The following is a 17,638-nucleotide window of genomic DNA, read 5'->3' as shown; positions in this document are numbered from 1 at the left end:
TCCCCCTCTTCCTCTGCCTTCCCTTACCAAAACCTACTCTCATCTACACTATAACCTCTAATCCCATGACAGGGTTGGGGAGCCCTTGGCTTACAGGCCACATGTGGCCTTCTAGGTCCTCGGATGAGGCCTTTTGACTGAGTCCAAGTTTTACAGAACAAATCCTTTTATTAAGGGGATTTGTTCTGTGAACCTGGATTTACTCAGAGGGCTGCACTTGAGAACCTAGAGAGCTGCGTGTCATGGCTGAAGGTTCTCCACCCCTGCGAGCGCTCTCAGTTCTCTCCCAGGCCATCTCACCTATGCTAGTCATTGTCTTCTCTCCATCTTGACCCCTTAGTGAACTGGTTAAGCTCTTGCTTTCTTCAGTCCCTGGTCTGTCTTTCCCTCCGTTACCCCTCTTTATCATTTTGCTGCTTGCCAAGTCTCAGCCTTGGATGACTCCCACCATCTACCGCCTTAGCTCCTAGATACACACTAGCTTAAGTAGGTGGAGAAGATCATACAGCCATTCTGATTGGGTCCTTTACACATTTGTTAGACAGCCTTAACTGGGTCCTCAGGGGTACAAGGCAATCCTGTTATATCTCTCTCATTGGATGTTCTGCTCTCCGTTGTGTCTCATCAATATTTTCGTCTTTACTCAAATTTTCCATGACTCCCTCTCTCCCCTCACTCACTTAGCTGAGAAGCTTGCTTCATATTTTGCTTAAAAACTTGAAGGTACTCACCATGAGCTCCTTCTTTTCCCTTCCCCGTCTTATATCACTGACACTATCTCCTCCTTTACCCCTGTCTCAACAGACTCTATCGTTTCCATTCTCACTTATCTTTAATCTCTCCTGTCTACTCCCAATCTCTCCCTTCCATGCTGCCTAAAACATTCCCATGTCTTTCCCATCCTGAAAAAACCCTTACCTGGCCCTTCCAATCGTGCTGACTATTCCTTCTGTATCTTTTCTGCCTTTTGTGGCTAAACTCCTCAAAACCTGGAAAGACTTACATGAACTGATGCAGAATGAAGTGAGCAGAACCAGAAGAACATTGTACACAGTTCTCACACTTATTTGTCCATGGCATACTTTGGGGCTTGAAGGATATTGTTAACTCCCTCAGTACTGAGCTGGAGAGAGAGAGGGATAGAATTCCCCCAAAATAAAAGAAATTTCATTGTAATTGTGGAACAAAATTGAGTAATCTTTTGTTGTTTGTACTGAAAAGTACTGCATATAACACATATATTTTAAATACCAACATAATAATATCATAAAATGCTATTACGTGGGGGAAAATAATCATGATGACAGCAAGCACCTTGGAAAATAAATCTCCTTGGTTTTTTGCCTTTCTAGATGTTAGTAAGCCAGAGGGTCATGGTACAAAATTGTCTCTATTGTTAAATTTTTCAAGTAACCTTTTTTTTTTCCTGATACGAGCATAAGAGAGAGCCTTTAAGGTGATAGTTTGCCAAATCAAATGCAGTCCTTGCATTGAAGTTGTTGGCAACCCAAAGAGTACTAGAAGAAGTTCATTGTGGATAATCTTTGTTCAAAAGGGCATTGTGGGTTCCCCTTTCTTTGGTGCCATCTTACAGTTTTCTACTTTGGTGTGAAATGAGAGATGAAAAAAAAAGACATCTGGCAAATCCTTTTCCTCTATCTTCTGAACGTAGTAAAGTCTTTATCAAGGCATGGATTCACCTTTCTGAATTCCACTGAGTGTAGTGAGCCAACTACATTAGCTTTTATATTGCTCCTTCTTGCCATTTTATTACATACTTCTGCTCTTCCTGATACCAAATATAGAGATCCTATAACCTAGTTCTCTAGAACATATATCTAAATGGCTCTTTGGAAAAGCATTGGTAATTCATTGCTTTGTAGTTTATTTTAAACATTTGTGCTAGAAGTATAGTAACCTCCGACCCAACTAAATGGAAAAAATTCTCCAAGGGAAAGACAGATCCCTGAGGCCTGTCTAAATGGATTGAACCCAACCTCCCTTATCGATTTTTTTTATTATTACTAGTAGTATTTAAAATACATTGGTCCCATATAGGGTTTTCTGTTTCATCTATAAAGGAAGAATCCCCTAAGAGCAAAAAGAATTGAGTACTTGCTGCTGTTGAAGAGAAGAAAAACTAACACGCTTGTGAAGTAAATGGTATTTTTATATTATAATTTACTGCTGATAAACTTTTCTACTTAGATTAATTCATTTGTGACTGTTTGTCATCTGAAAGTGCTTAGTACACCTGAATTTTTACTACCAAAACTCCTAAGATAATAAATGTTTCTTGATTAAAACTTGCCAGAACAATTTATAGTTGATTGTGTGAGATGTAATCAGTATTTTAAGTTAACAGATCTCTTGACAGTTATAGACGTACTAGACTTAGAAGAGGCCTCAGAACTTTAAAAATGTCAGAGCTAGAAGGGGCATTAAAGGTCTTCAAATTCAGATCTGTCATTTTACGGTTCAAGAAGTGGATAGAGAGTCTAAGTGGGGAAGTGATTTTTCCCAGAGTCCTAGACACTGGGTTCATCGAAGTGCCATTGATAGGACGCTATATCTCCTTACTTCTTCATCCAATGCCCCTTTTTTTGGTACTGTCTTTTACATTTTCTGCTCTGGTGTGAGATGAAAGAAGACAGAAAAGAAATCTGTCAAGTGCCTTTCCTCTCTGTCTTTTGATCATGATAAAGTGTTCTCAAGTCATGAATTTACTGATAACAATCATTTGTTCCTGCATTGATATGGTGAAATATATAGTTAAGAAGTTACAACAGTGAGGTTCACTGAGTTATAAAACTTCCATAAATTGTTTTGTATTCATCATAGAATGAATGAATGACAAAAGGCCAAAGAAATAAAAAGCATTAAGTACTAAGTGTGTGCCAGGGACTTTACTAATTATTGGAGTTAGAGATACAAAGAAATAGTTCTTGTTTACAAGGAACTTTCATTCTCATATGTATAGGAAACTTGGTGGTGTTCATGCACTTGAACTAGCCAATCTACAAGCCTTTGAAAAGAGACACAAGTAATTAATCATGAATACAGAGAGATGGGGGTGGGAGGAGGGGGAAAAGAAAAAAATAACTGAGGAACAGACACAAACCTACCCACTAGGACTTAAAGCAGAGGCCTAGGACCGGGTTTCCTGGACATAGATCTATATATAGGAGCCATCCAGATTTTAAGGAGTTAGGATCTTCAGGAGAGACAGGAATGGTTTTATTTAATTACATCATACTAATAAAACCTTGAAGTCTAAGTGTTTACTTGTACTTAAAGAATCTGTGTTGCGTGTATATGTATATATGCACATAAATACATGTACACACATACACACATACGCAAACTTACACAGATTTACTCTGATCCAAGGTCATAAATTTTGGACTGAAAGGAACCCTAAAGGCCATCTAGTCCCACCCGCTCATTTTACAGATAAGAAAAATGAGGCCCAGGGAGGTTTATAACTTGCTAAAATTCACACAACAACTAATCCCAATTCTCTTTCTCATTTGAAGCACATCTCAAATGTTATTTCTTCTGAGAGCCTTCTATGATACTGCCAGTTAGTCACTACATTTATCTGCATATGTGTCACATCTCTCCCTACTATTTTCCCTACACCATAGTCCTGAACTTAAGGGAAATAACAAATTGTCCTTTACCAGCTGAACCAGTGTATAGTTATCACTAAGTTGTATGTAAAATTGAATTTAGTCAAATTTCTCCCCAAGAAACATTTCATCATCCGTTAGATTATCCTCAAAAGAATAAGGGAGTACGTGACCATGTTTTAGACTTCTTCCAAATTATGTAGCATGAAACAGAAATCAACAAATAAACTGACAAGCACTACCCCTCAAAACATTTTTTTGTCTAGCTGTCTACTTTCTGAATGAGGTGAGAAAGGGTACTTTCTTCATGGAGCACATTTATTTGTTTGTTTGTTTGTTTATTTATTTTCGGGCTGTATCCAGCTTTATTAAAGATACTTTACATAAACGATCATGGTCATTCAGGCAAGACATGGGCCACGACCAGCAACAACAACTTTCAAACTCCCCTCCTCCATGGACTACCAAAAATATAAAGTCACTATACACCCAGTGAAGAGTCTTTATTTTATACTTTAAACAGGGAAAGTTTAGAGTGAGGGTGGACACTTTCTTATTGAGCGTATGTTGTTTAACAACTCTTCATGAGCCTACCCTGACTTTGAAGAAATGAAATGAAAACTGCAGAATTCTTAATTGGAACTTAATTGGAAATTATGAAAAGAACTTCGGCTCTTTTGTGGAGGCCTCCTCAGGGCCATAATTCAAGTCCAGATCACCTGAAAGACTCGTAGACAACACAGTTGATTTGGGGGTGGCGGAAAGAGGGAAATAGGGGCAGGTCCTGATAGGCCCCTCGTTTTGGAGGAGTCAAGTTGATGCTTATGGCAGACAGGGAAGAAGTACAAATTTTTGAAGTTATCCACCCCTACCCTCACCGGACAGGCTGAGGGTATCAGTGTTCATAGCTATGTATCTTTTGTGGGGGGGAGGGGGTCCAAAAATTAGGAGGGGAAGAAATCCCCACCCATTTCAACCCAGCTTTTGAGACATCCTATCTGCCTCATCCCCCCAAAACAACAAAGCATTTTGTGTGCTAACAACGTAGCTTAAAAAAAAAGTAAAACAAAATTCTCCATTTTTATAAAACTCTATAAAAAATAGTGTTTTAAACTGTACAGTCACTAGAAGTACACAGTTATCAAAAATTTACACAATTCACTTGGCATCTCCTGCACCTTCAGCTTTCTGTGCCTGGTGTGTTTTGGCATCTCCATTCTCTGCAGGGTTGTACCCATCCTTACCGGAGTTAGCCTTTCCTTTTTTCCCTTTGGGTAATTTCTCTCCCTTCTTTGCAGGTGCCTTTTTGGGTTTGGGTTCTGGCTTCGGAGGAGCAGGTTTAGCAGATAACCTTGCCAATCTCCTCTGTGGTTCGTCCTTAACCTTGGTCTTGTCTCCCTTAGCATCTCCTTCAGCCTTTCTCTTGGGCATGGTGGTGATGGTGGAGCGTCGGAAGCACAACAGCAGCGGAGTCTGGGTGGGGGTTGCAGCGGCAGCAGCAGCCGATCCAGGGGTCGCTCCCATCTCCTCTTCTTCACACTGCTTCCATGGAGCACGTTTAAAATCATTAAGTGGGACTTAGTTTAATTTTGTTATATTCTAAAAAATAATTTGCTGGCACTTTCCACATTTGTCTAGGTTGTTTTTTGTGTTTAAAATACTTCATTCTTACCCTTCTGAATTCTTATCCATTCTTTAAAGCCCAGTGCCATCTCTTCAAGGAAGTTTCTCTTGATTTCCACCCACTTCCAAAGCCTCACTTTCCATAATGACCATTCATTCCATTTCCAAACTCATAAAGCACTATGGTTATACCTCTGTGAAGACAGTTGTGTTTTACTTTATACTATAGTTTTTTGTATTTTTGTTATATCCCTCCTACTAGATGGCATAAGCTCCATAAAAAAGCAGGATTATCACTTAACTGAACTTTGCAGATGCCACAAAGCTCAACACAAGTCAGTGGCTCTGCAAACAGTATTATTAGTGTTGGATCAAATTTCACTTCACTGTTTCACTGAGTCTAAGTGTTCAGAATACTTTATATTAATACACAAATTCTTACAATTATAAATATTTTTATTGCCCTTGTCTTGTGAGATAGGTAGTTCAAGTACTATTATTCAGGAATCATTTTCCACAGAGTGGAAGTGATTTGCTCAATCTTGTCTCAACATTGAGTTTTCTTCTTGCTATACTATGTTAAAGCATGGACAAATTTAGATCAAAATACCTGAAGAAACATAAACAAAAGACTTGACATCATAATGAATAGTTGTATTAAACATAGATTGACTAATTCATTAATTAGTTGATTAATAGGTGCATTGGGCTTCCATTTACTTATATGTCTTGGCCTTCCTCCAAGACTCACCCAAATCCCATGCAGCTATTAAATGTTAATTAATGTTATCCAGCAGGTTATTTGGTCAAATTTCACCTCCCTCCCAGTAAAGACTGAAGTTTAAGATAATATTGTCATTTTTGTTGTTTTTTAATCTCACATTGATAAAACAGCAGATCTTTGAAGTACAAGCAACTATAGCTCTATACATTGGAACTCATAAGGGTCTTCTTCAGTCTCTTGTTTTGTGGTATCCTGTCTAGGAATGCCAGAATTTGATTCTTACTTAGGTGTGGTCTTCTAAAAACCAAAGTAAGGGTTGTCAGGAACCATGGAAGCACTAAGGCTAATGGTAAAATACATGACAGGTTTTCTTTCACCAGTGAAAACACAACGTTTACATACATAAGCCTGTCAAAGTTGATGACATTTGTCTTCCAATAGGTACTTTCTCCTTCCCCAGGAAAAGTTCACTTAATTCATGGAACTGGCAAAGAAGTTGAGCCATTTGACAATGCCAAGGACTTTGGTGATGAAAAACTTCTTTCAGGGGTCTTTCAGTGGGTCTGGCTGCCACTGAGTGGGCTACGTTATGGAGGTAGGAGCTGTAGCACAAGCTGAGGCAATTTGCCAGGTTGTATTTTTTATATTTGTTCCTCTTTTAGTTGATGGCTAGGTGGAATTGGGCTGGAAAAAAAAAAGGCCGATCTAGGAAGACACTGCTGTTCCTAGGATTCTTGAGCTTTCTTATTTGCCCATTTGTTTGGTAGTTAGTCTGTGAGATAGTATTACTAATGGCAGAGAGGGATGGTTCCTTTTCCACAAGGGTTGCCCTACTTTTATAATGGCTTTGGTAGTCAGGCTGGAAACAAAAGGACCATTGGTCATAGTAGCCAGTTTCTAAGTGTTTTGCTTTAATTGAACCAAGTAGTTTAACTTGGTTACATGATGAGCAGCTGTGATACAGTAAAAGCACTAGTTCTGGTTTTGACCCCGAAGGTTGCTGATGGTTTGACCACGAGGAACTTAGTTCTGTAGGCCTGACCTGCCTCATCTTTGCCATCATCCTAGTGGTCTCTGAGGTTCCTTCAAGCTCCACATTCTGTGATCTGAGTTCTGAAATCCCATCCAACGTGGGATCCTATGTTACAAGGTTCGTTCCAACTTTGAACAGATTAGGTTCTAAAGCCCCTTCCAGTTCTGACAGTCTGTGTCCTTTAACTTCTAACTTTCACATGCTGTTTTCTATAGGTCTCTGGATTTTCCCTGATCACATTTTTAATTTTTTTTAACAAGTACTCACATCTTGACATTATATTTGGCTTAAATCATGCCATTATACCACATGGCTTTCATAGACTCTGTTACCCAGAGAACATATAGCTTGTAGTGGAAATTATTTTTTAATGATATATATGTGCTAAAGAAACAGTTTTTTATTCTTTAGGTCTGTGGTCAACCAAAGTATTTCCTTACCACATTCTTACCATTTTTGTAAACGTAGGCTTTTTTTTAAAGTGACTGCATGCCAGAGGAAGAGTTTTATTAATCAATAAAAATAGCACTGCTCTTTGAATTTCAGTGTCATTGGGATGCTCTAGAATTTTGAAGCACCTCCTCTAAAATCAGTGGCTGCTTCTTCCTCCTCTTTTTTCCCTGCTGAATTTCAAATCAGTATGTATTTTGATTGAACAATTCATTTCCCTTTTTTATAAATAAGTTATAAAGGTTCAGTTAATTGAGGAAGTTACTACTGTTCTAGGGCTACTCTTTTTACTTAGGCTTTCTCCGTTTTCTTACACTACCTGAACCCTACCTCATTTCACAAAATGAAGGCTATGTGTCACAGGCTGGTTATAACTGGTTGTTGCCATGGTTTTCAAATTAGAAGGAACAGTTAAAGAAGGTTCATGTGACCAGAGAGGGAAAATACTTTGTCATGTGACTTTGGATGGCTCAATTAACAGAAAGGAAGGTAGCTCCTTTGTAGCTCTTAGGTTGTGTGATAATTGATGAGAAGGTAATGTCATTCCTGCTAGACATATTTATTGACATTTATAGACATATTCTTATATAGAGTTGTGTTCTGAGATTCCTGTGCTTAAAACATTCATTGAAGTGTAGTAGTCTTCCCCACTTGTCCATGCCTTGAACTTGTTTGGCAGTTGTGATTTCTGTAATGGAAATGTCGTACCCTTTTGAGTGTGACCCTTGATGCATGTCTTCTGGTACCAAACCTTATAGATCATCCTTCAGTCTGGGCATAGAGCTTTTCAGCGCAGAATTGTGGTTTCTATTCATTTGGCATGTCATATTTAAAATGCTCATGGAAAAAAGATAGTACTAATGGCAATAGAATAATGATTATGTGTTTAATTATTTGATGTTTACACCTAGTATGAAAAGGCTGTAGGCCTTCTAAAAGAGGACTGGACTGGGAAGAAGGAAATGGGTTCAGGTCTCAACTGTACCATTTGCTATTACCTTAGACAATTTAAATCCTCTCTGAGCTACCACTTCCTTATCTGTAAAATGATGGGAGTTAGACTAGATGATTTGAAAGTTACCTTTGAGCTATAGGACATTCCATGTTCCAAGTCCTTTCCAACCCTGACCATCTCTGATTCCATGAATAAGGTGATTTTTTTTCCAACTTTGAAATGAGACTTTACCAGAGCCTACCCACAAGCTCCAGAGAAGTCTGTATGCCAGAGCATTATGCTAAGCGCCTGTGAACTCTATGTAAATCAATAACCCAGACACTGAATTTGTAGTTTATAACCTGTACTGAATTCTGTCAACAAAACATGACAGCCTCATCCACATTCATATCAATAAATGGAGTTTTGCCCCTTGAAAATTTTATTTGTAAATATATAAGATATCTATATTAAAAAAATGAAGTTCTAATTGTTCATTTTCTTGAAAATCAACTGAAGTAATACCACAAGCTCCCGTTCGAAATCTTAGCCAAGTCAGTAAAAATTCTTGTGATGGTGCAGAGGACACTTCTTTGTCTTCTAAATTACTGTCAGCTGCTGTGAGGGGAAAACCCTTTTCAGAAATTTATTTTTGTTGAAGTCAGACTCAAGATTAGGATTTTAGTCAGTTTTGCTTTTTGTTACTGTTTAATGTGAGAGTCTCAAGATCAAAGACCAAAAGTTCTACTAAGAAGGTATTCCATGAGTCAAGACTCTGGTTATGGCTGTACGGACCAGCCATAGATTCAGCATGTTCAGAAGACCAGTGCCACTTCTGCCAGCAACAGAATGTATGAACTCAATCCAGTCGTTTCTGCCTACTGGGCCTTTGTTTTTTTATCTGTAAAATGAAACTGTTGGACCAGATGTTTGAGTTCTCTGAGCTTGATCATTCTTTGTTCTAAAGCCCCTTCCATCCCTATTGTTCTATAAACAGAGGGCACTAGGACAAAAGAATGGTGTTTCAGAGTGTGACATATTTTAATGTAAAGGTTAAAAGAATTTTATTTGGAGAGGAGAAAAGAGTTTACTCCTTCGGTAGTTTGAAGGGTTTATTTTGTTGTCTCACTGCGCCATCTAGAGGAATCCATAACGTAACTATCTGTAGTCTGTCTTGGAATTCATGTAAAATTAGTGACCCCTGTTAACCAAATGGTTAGCCTCTACATATATATATATATATATATATATATATATATATATATATATATATATATATATATATATATATATATATATATACTCTTTTTCATTGAAATATAATAAAACATGTATCTTGTTCAAATAAAAACTAAGAACATAATTATTCCTCCTGATCCCATGTTTTTAGTGTATTTTGGATGTTAACAAAGTAACAAGTCATAAAGCTTTGCCGCATTGTTCTGAGCATATTCTTCATGAGAAATGGAATTGTTAATGATTACGTGATGAATGGTCCCACCTTCAACAGTTTCTTTCTAAATTTTTTGTATTTCTTTTTTAAAATAAGTTTTTGGTGATATTTTCTGTTTCTTAATCGGTGCAGTTATCCCAAGTATTCCTCCTCCTCCCTGTACCACAGAATTATCCCTTATGATGAATAGCATTTTTTTAGAGGAAAATAAAATCAGCACAAATGTGTCACATCTGTGGACCTCTCACCTCTGTGAAGGGGTTGGTTGCAGTGTCTTCCCATCTCTCTTCATTCAAGTTCCACTTGATTTTTATAATTTTGTTACATTTACTTGGGATTTTTTGGTCATTTTTTCCACTTACATTGTTGTTACTTTGTCACTGTGTGTATTGTTTTCTTGGTCCTTCATACTTCGCTCTGCATTAGTTCATATAGCTGTTTCCAAGCTTCTCTTTATTCATCACACACATCATTTCTTATAGCACAATAATATCTCATTACATCCATGTACCATAATTTGTTTAGCCATTCCCCAGTTGATGGGCATCTACTTTGTTTCTAATTCTTAGCCATGAGAAAAAGTAATGCTATAAATGTTTTGGAGTGTATGGGGCCTTTTCTCCTTATCAAGAGCTTCCTTACTCTGTAAACCCAACAGTGGAGTTTCTGGCTCAGAGTATGGACATTTTAGTCACTTTATTTGTATAATTCCAGGTTGATTTCTAAAATGGTTGTGCCATTTCACAGCTTCACCAACAATGTATTAGTGTGCCTATCTTTCTACAACTCCTTCAGCATTGACTGTTGCCATGTTTTGTCATTTTTGCCGATTTGCAAGATGTAGATTAATTTGCATTTCTCTTACTATTGGTGATTTGGAGCATTTTTTGATGGGATTGTGAATAATACTTTGCAGTTCTTTTGAGAACTGTTTATTTATATTCTTTGACCATTTACCTGTTGAAGAATGGCTAGATGCGCGCACGGGCGTGTGTGTGTGTGTGTGTGTTTTAGAGGCAGCTAGGTGTCACAGTGGCCTAGAGCATCTCACCTAGAGTCAAGAAGACCTGAGTTCAGGTCATAAGACACTTACTAGCTGTGTGACCCTGGGCAAGCTACCTAGCTCTTCTGCTTTGGTTTCTTCATCTGTTAAATGAGTCAGAGAAGGAAGTGGCAAACTATTCCAGTATCTTTGCCAAGAAAACCCCAAATGGGATCATGAAGAGTGAGACACGACTAAAACAACTGAACAATTCCGATTATGTGTATAGATTGTTTATATATCTTAGATGCCAAACCCTTATCAGAAAATTTTGATAGATTTTTTTCCCAAAGAAAAAAGACTACTTACTTTCTTTTATCCTAGACATACTAATGTTGTCTGTGCAGAAGCTTTTTAGTTTCCAGTAACTTATCTATTTTATATTTTATAATTCCCTCTGTCCTCTTGTTTAGTTAAAAATATATCCTGCTTATAACTAAAAGAAGCATATGATCTGTTTCTCTTCTAGTTTTTCTATAGTATTATCATTAATTTTAAGGTCAAGTATCCATTTAGGATGTATTCTGCAGTACAGTGTTTGGTTTTGGTCTTAGACTGATTTCTGCCAGACTACTTTCTAGTTTTCCCAGCAGTGTTTTTCAGATAGAGTTTTTCCCTAAGTAATTTATGATTGCCACTTTATCAAACACTGGATTATTGAGATCTTGTTTCTGATACTCTGTGTTTCACACTATGCATGGTGCTATGAGGAATATAGTAGAAAGATAGGAAATAGTGTTTAAAAGTTTGTAAGGAGCTTTATCTCTTTTCATCATCACAACAACCATAGATGCTGTTTATTATTCCCATATCCCAGATGAGAAAACTTAAGACTAAGAGAGGTTAAGTGTCTTGCCTCAGGTCATACAACTGATAAAGGAAAGGAATTGAATTTAGGTCTTCCTGACTCCAAGTAGGTACCTCTTAGCCGTAAACATACTTATTCCCTAGTGATCTCTGTATGAGCTCTTATGTTCATGTATTCTATATTATTTTCTTATATTTATATATTGTGCATTATAATTAATGTATAATGTTAAATATTTGTTATATAGTTATTGCAAATTATATATATATGTAGTATGGAGGGAGTGGTGGTTCAGTGGATAGCATGCTGCACCTGGAGTCAGGAAGACCTGAGTTCAAAATTGACTTCAGATGCTTAGTATCTGTGTGACCCTGTGCACTTAACCTCTGTTTGACTTAATAAACTGGAGAAGGAAATGGCAAACCGCTCCACAGTTTTTGCCAAGAAAACCTAACCCTTTGGATAGTCGTGACCTGCTGTGTTCCATGTGGTCATGAGGAGTCAGACACGACTAAGTGACTGAATAAAAACAAGTAATATGTAGTATAGTTCTACCTTGTTAAATTGTAAGATTCTTGAGGGCAAAGAAAGCATGTTACAGACTCTCAGAAGTTGAAGAACCATCAGAGGTCCTCTAGTTCAATGTATATTTAAACAGGAATACTCTCTATAATATGGTACTTTACATATTAAGGGCTCTTAATACTTGTTGATTAATTGAACATTCCCAAAAAGTAGTTATCTGGGTTGTGCTTGAATACCCACAAAAGCTTGGAATTCAGTTAACTACCGAGATGTTTCATTCTACTTTGGGATATCTGTAATTCTTAGGTTTTTCCTTACACCTAGCTGAAATTTGCTTCTGCACAATGATTATTTTTTGAGGCCAAATAAAACAATGGTAAATGGCAGCTCTTATTTTATTTTAAAATCACTCTCCTGTTCTCTGCCCCCAACCTCCTCCCTCAGCTTTCTACAGGCCAAGCATCTTCAGTCCTCTCATTTGGTCTTATATCATGGGTTCTAGTCTTCTAATCATCCTTATCACCTTTTTAATGTTCATCTTAAATATGGAACCCAGAACTGAACATAATACTTCTGTGGTATGACCGAAAATGTTCCTAGTTCTTGAGTTTTGCCTTAGCCCAAGGATTCTAGGATAAAATTAGTTTTTTTGATTGCCATGTAACACTGTTGGGCTTTTAATACATCAGAACCCTCAACTCTTTTTCGTAGAGATTGTTTAGTCATGTCACCCCCATTTTGTATATCTGAACACAATATGCTTTTACATATGGCAAACTATTAATAGATGTTTGAGTGATACTTTACACATTTTAAAGAAATGTCATATTTGACATATATTTTATTTGTGTTCATGTCTTATCACCCCAGTAGATAATATTGATGAAGATAAACACAAAATTTTAATTATATTTTATTTTTATTGCCCCCATTGCCTCACACAGGACTTTCAAAGAGGCAGAGAAGATACTTAATAAATGTTTGTTAAATGATTCATAGAAATAGATTTAAGCAGGACCAGACCTAGCACCAACACTGCTTATGACCCTTGTCCCTTTCCAAGAAAAAACATATATTTGAGACTGTGTACTTTATTTTTCATCTGCTACTCATTCCAACCCCCATAGCTAACAATTTTCCTCCACCCTATATTAATTGATTACTAGCCACATAGGAGAAAACTATCTCTAGCTCCAAACTCCTATTCTCTCATTTTCCTCCTCAACCCTACCCCATTAAACCCATCTATTGTCTTCTGGAATTTCCGTTTTTCTAGACCTCTTTCTCTCACTTTCCTTCCATCCACCAGCCTCCATTAATACCTGACACTTTTCTGCAGCACTGACTTTGCCCAGACCTCTTAATACACTTGTCATTGAGGAGGTATTAGAATACTCCTTGCCCCTATTGCCACTTCCAGACTCTCCATTTAGCACCATCATTCAGCAACCTCTCCTTATTTGAAGGTCATAGCATAAAAAATTTCTATCCAGTCCAGATGACTGTTGTATACCGTCCCCCAAGTTATTTTCCCTCCTTTCTCAAGAAGTGCATTACCTAGCTCACTATCTTTCCCTTGTCAACTGCTGCCCTTACAGTAGGGAATTTCAGCATCCATACTGATTCTCCTTCAAAGTCCATACCTTTTATTGTCTAATACCACGACCTATTCCTTTATTCCACCTCAGCCACACATACAGATTGTCACATATTGGATCTCACCATTACCCACAAGTGTTCCACTTCCCTAATTAAAAACCCAGGCATTCCTCTATCCAACCGTAGCCTGCTGTCATTTTATCTCTCCCTATGCCTTGTCCTTTATAAACACATTCTTTGCCCCAAAGGAGAACTCCAGTCTCTATTACTCTTCGTACTTATTCAGGCTAGTACCCGTGGTTTGACTTCACTTTGTTCCTTCTTGAATCTTAATCTAGTAGTTAGCCAGTCAACTCTTCACTGTCTTCCATTCTCACTTCCCTTTCTTGCCTTGCCCTGTTGATGTGCCTTGCCAAACCTTAGCCTTTGCTTATTCCAAATTCTTCATCTCAACTGCTTCTATTCAACAGTACAGAACTGAAGGAAGTCGTGTGTACATTATAAATTCATTTTATCCAACTTCAAGTGAGCCTTCACTGTACCAAGGTAATCTTTTATTCGTCCCTAAGTGCCAGGCATTGTGTTAGGCACAAGTGATACAAGTCCAAAAAATGAAACAGCCCCTATTTATTAGGAATTTGCATCCCAATGGAGGACAAGTACAAACAAAAATATATACGGCACTAACATAAAGTCAGTCAATAAAATATGTGTGTGGGGGTGTATGTAATCATTAAATACCATAGTGATTTGGGAGGAAAGAAATGGCACTAGTTGAGGGATTAGGAAAAGCTTCATGTAGAAGATGGTGCCTGATTAATCTTAAAAGAAGAGAAGGACTCTTTGAGGCAGAGGTGAGGAGGTTACTGTACTCTAGGCATTGAGTTGAGAATGGCAAGTGCAAAAGTGTAGAGATGAGAGGTGAAGTGTAGTTTCTCAGCAACAGACAGAAGAAAGCCTGTTTCACTGAATTGGGAGTGGGGGAGGAACAAAAGATTAGGTTAGAACCAAAATGTGTAGGACTTTGAAAGCAAAGCAGAAGATTTTATATTTTTGTCTGAGGCAAGAGGAAGCCACAAGAGTTGATTGAGTAGAAGAGTAACCTGATCAGATCTGTGTTTAAGTAAAGTTACTTTGATAACAATGTGTGGGATGCTTTGGAGTGGCAAGACACTTGGGGCAGAGAGACCAATTAGGAGGTTATTGCAATAATCTAGGAGAGGGGTAATGAAGGCCTAAACTCATGTGGTGGCTGTGTAAGTAGAGAGAAGGGGGGGGGGGGGTCAGAATGTGAGAGATGTTGTGAGGGTAGAAATAACAAGATTTGGCAACTTGTTTGGATGTGTGGCATGAAAATGGACAACGAGAAGCCCAGGATTACCAAGCTGGAAGACTGGAACGATGGTGGTGCTTTTGACAGAAGTAGGGAAGTTAAGAAGAGGAGAAAGTTTAGGGTAAGGATAATAATTTAATATATAGATAAGTTGAGTTTAAGATGTCTCCTGGACATCCATTCTGAAATGCCATTAGGCAGTTGTTCATGTGGACCTGAAGATTGGGGTAAAGAGTAGGACTGGTTATTGATCGGGGAGTTAACCTGCACAATGAAAATAGTTAAACCAATGGGAGTAGGGAGAGAAAGAGATTTATTAAGTCTCCACTATGTGCCAGACACTGTGCTAAGTACTAGGAATATAAAGCTTTGTGGTTTTTTTTTTTAAAGTCCTTGTTCTGAAGTAACTTGCAGTCTAATGGAGACAACACACCATCTATATACAAAGGAAATATGCAGGATAAATTAGAGAAAGGAGAGAGTTCAAGTTGAATGCTTTCACTTTTCTCAATAAGGAAATGATATGCCCTAGTTGAAGCAGAGGAAGAATTATGGAGGACTTGAAGAGGGAAGGGTTTTGGAATAGCTTCTGTGGGGAAGGATATAGAGAATTAATAAGAAATAAAGCAAGTGCCTTACTGAAGTGAGGACCCAGTTGAAGCTGGTCCACATATATTTGTAACACGATCAGTCGTCATGCTGACTTGCTATGTTCAGCTGCTTCTAAGTAAAAAAGGTTAGGGAGGTGAATGGTGGGAATAATTCAGGGCTGAGCTCGGGCAAGAGAAGGACAGTGATAGTATGATAAGAGAAGGGGATACAGATTCAAGCTAGGTACTAAATTTGAGAAAATTTATGATGATGCATATAATATAGTTACCATGATTTGAGTTGGGTGGAATGTCCTGGGCAGTCTCCTTGCCTGGACCTTACACCTGATAGATGACTTCCTCTCCCAAAGCACTCTTTCAGGAAAACTCACCCAAGCTCCCCTTCACTCCTTTACCTACTTCACAATCTCCTTTCCAACTGCCTTGTCCACTTGTATACCCTTTCCCTGATATTCTTTGGCCTCTGGGGTGGTTATGCCCAAGTTTCTGAACTTTGAACCATGGTCAAATCAACTCTGCTGTGATCTCCTGGATGAGATGTGTGGATACCATGTGCCTCTGGAGACTCAGGTCTTTCTGGACCAAAGGGACCCTCCCTCGCCACTACTCTCTTCTGTGTATAGTTTTCCCCAGTAGAATATAAGCTCCTTGAGGGATGGGACTATGTTTGTGTTGTTTGTGTTTGTATCCCTAGAGTTTAGCCCAGTGCTTGGCTCATAGGAAGCACTTAATAAGCATTTCTTCATTTTTAATTCATTCACTAAAGCTCAGATTCCTCTCTTAGCCAGCCATGTAAGACCCTTCACAGGCTGGTAGTTCCATCTTACTTACTTTCTTTTTTTTCCCTCTTTTAAAATTTTTCTTTTGCATTATGAGACTAAAAATTATCAACAAATCTTAGCTTCTGCAGGATGCCTTTCCAGGTTCCTACTAAACAAAATCCTCGTAAAAAATATTAGTAGTTGTCTCAGTCTGCAAAAGGTGACATCAGAAGATCTTGGGGGGCTCTGTCACAGCCTGCATTATTTCCACCCCACCCCAACAGATTTTCTGACCTTATCTCACATGTCTCCTTCTCAGGTACTCTACTACAAAACCAAACTTTTCTATCACCCTGGCCTGTTTCCCACTTTGCTACCTCTATGGCCCTGGAATACCTTACCTCTCCTCCATCTCTTCTGTTGACATTCTGTCCTTCTTGTCTAGCTCAAATATTGCCCCTTCCATGTTGCCCTCTGATTTTTTTCCCATGTTCTGTCTCTTTGATACTCTTCTTCTGCACTTAACACAGCAATGTGCTGGTAAATCTTTAACATCCAGCTCTCTGGGGAGGAAATACATGCTCAAGATAGATTTTTAAATTTAGTCTGCATCATTAACATTTTCTTCATTATTTAAATCTAGATAGTAAGCAAAACAATACATCAAGCCCTGCCCTTTATCATTTGTCAATTTCCAAGGTGTAAATGCTCACACTAAAATTTAACAATGGGGAGCCAATTCAAGTGGACCCTAGCACACTTCTGACCTAAACACATAATACCACTGAGTTACCTCTTGAACCACTAATATATTTTAAAAGTATCTAGGCCTGATCATCTCTACTGGAGTAAAGCTCCTAGCTGGTAGAAACTAGGAAGAAAGTGGAAGTCGTAGGATCCCTAGGGCTGGAAGGTACCTTCGAAATCATCTAGTTTGGCTCTCTCATTTTACAGATGAAGAACATAAGGCCTGGAAAGGGGAAGTAACTTGCCATGGTCTCATAGATTTGAACCCAGATCTTCTGACTCCAATCCAGTGTTCTTTCCAGTATACCATGCTACCTGACTAGTGTCCCTGCTTTATTTTTATTTCTGGTTTTCACATGAGGT

General features: G+C 38.2%; 2 protein-coding genes across 5 annotated transcripts in view; one reads left to right on the top strand and one right to left on the bottom strand.

Annotated features, from left to right (window-relative positions):
- The window catches only part of GATAD2A (GATA zinc finger domain containing 2A), a 227,434-nt gene that overhangs the window by 179,232 nt on the left and 30,564 nt on the right, over positions 1-17,638 (top strand). The gene's annotated exons all lie outside the window — the stretch shown is intronic.
- On the bottom strand, positions 4,791-5,064 carry LOC118831463 (non-histone chromosomal protein HMG-17-like). The gene has a single exon (XM_036738827.1). It carries the CDS (start codon positions 5,061-5,063, stop codon positions 4,791-4,793), a length of 273 nt encoding a protein of 90 aa, XP_036594722.1. The 5' UTR covers position 5,064.

Source organism: Trichosurus vulpecula, chromosome 1 (genome assembly GCF_011100635.1).
Source record: "Trichosurus vulpecula isolate mTriVul1 chromosome 1, mTriVul1.pri, whole genome shotgun sequence".
NCBI classification, from domain to species: domain Eukaryota; kingdom Metazoa; phylum Chordata; class Mammalia; order Diprotodontia; family Phalangeridae; genus Trichosurus; species Trichosurus vulpecula.
The sequence above is the reverse complement of the archived record's forward strand: the minus strand, read 5'-3'. Positions and strand labels throughout refer to the sequence as shown.

Excerpts from the sequence above, each read along its gene's own strand:
- LOC118831463 (XM_036738827.1), bottom strand. The coding sequence starts at position 5,063 with ATGCCCAAGAGAAAGGCTGAAGGAGATGCTAAGGGAGACAAGACCAAG.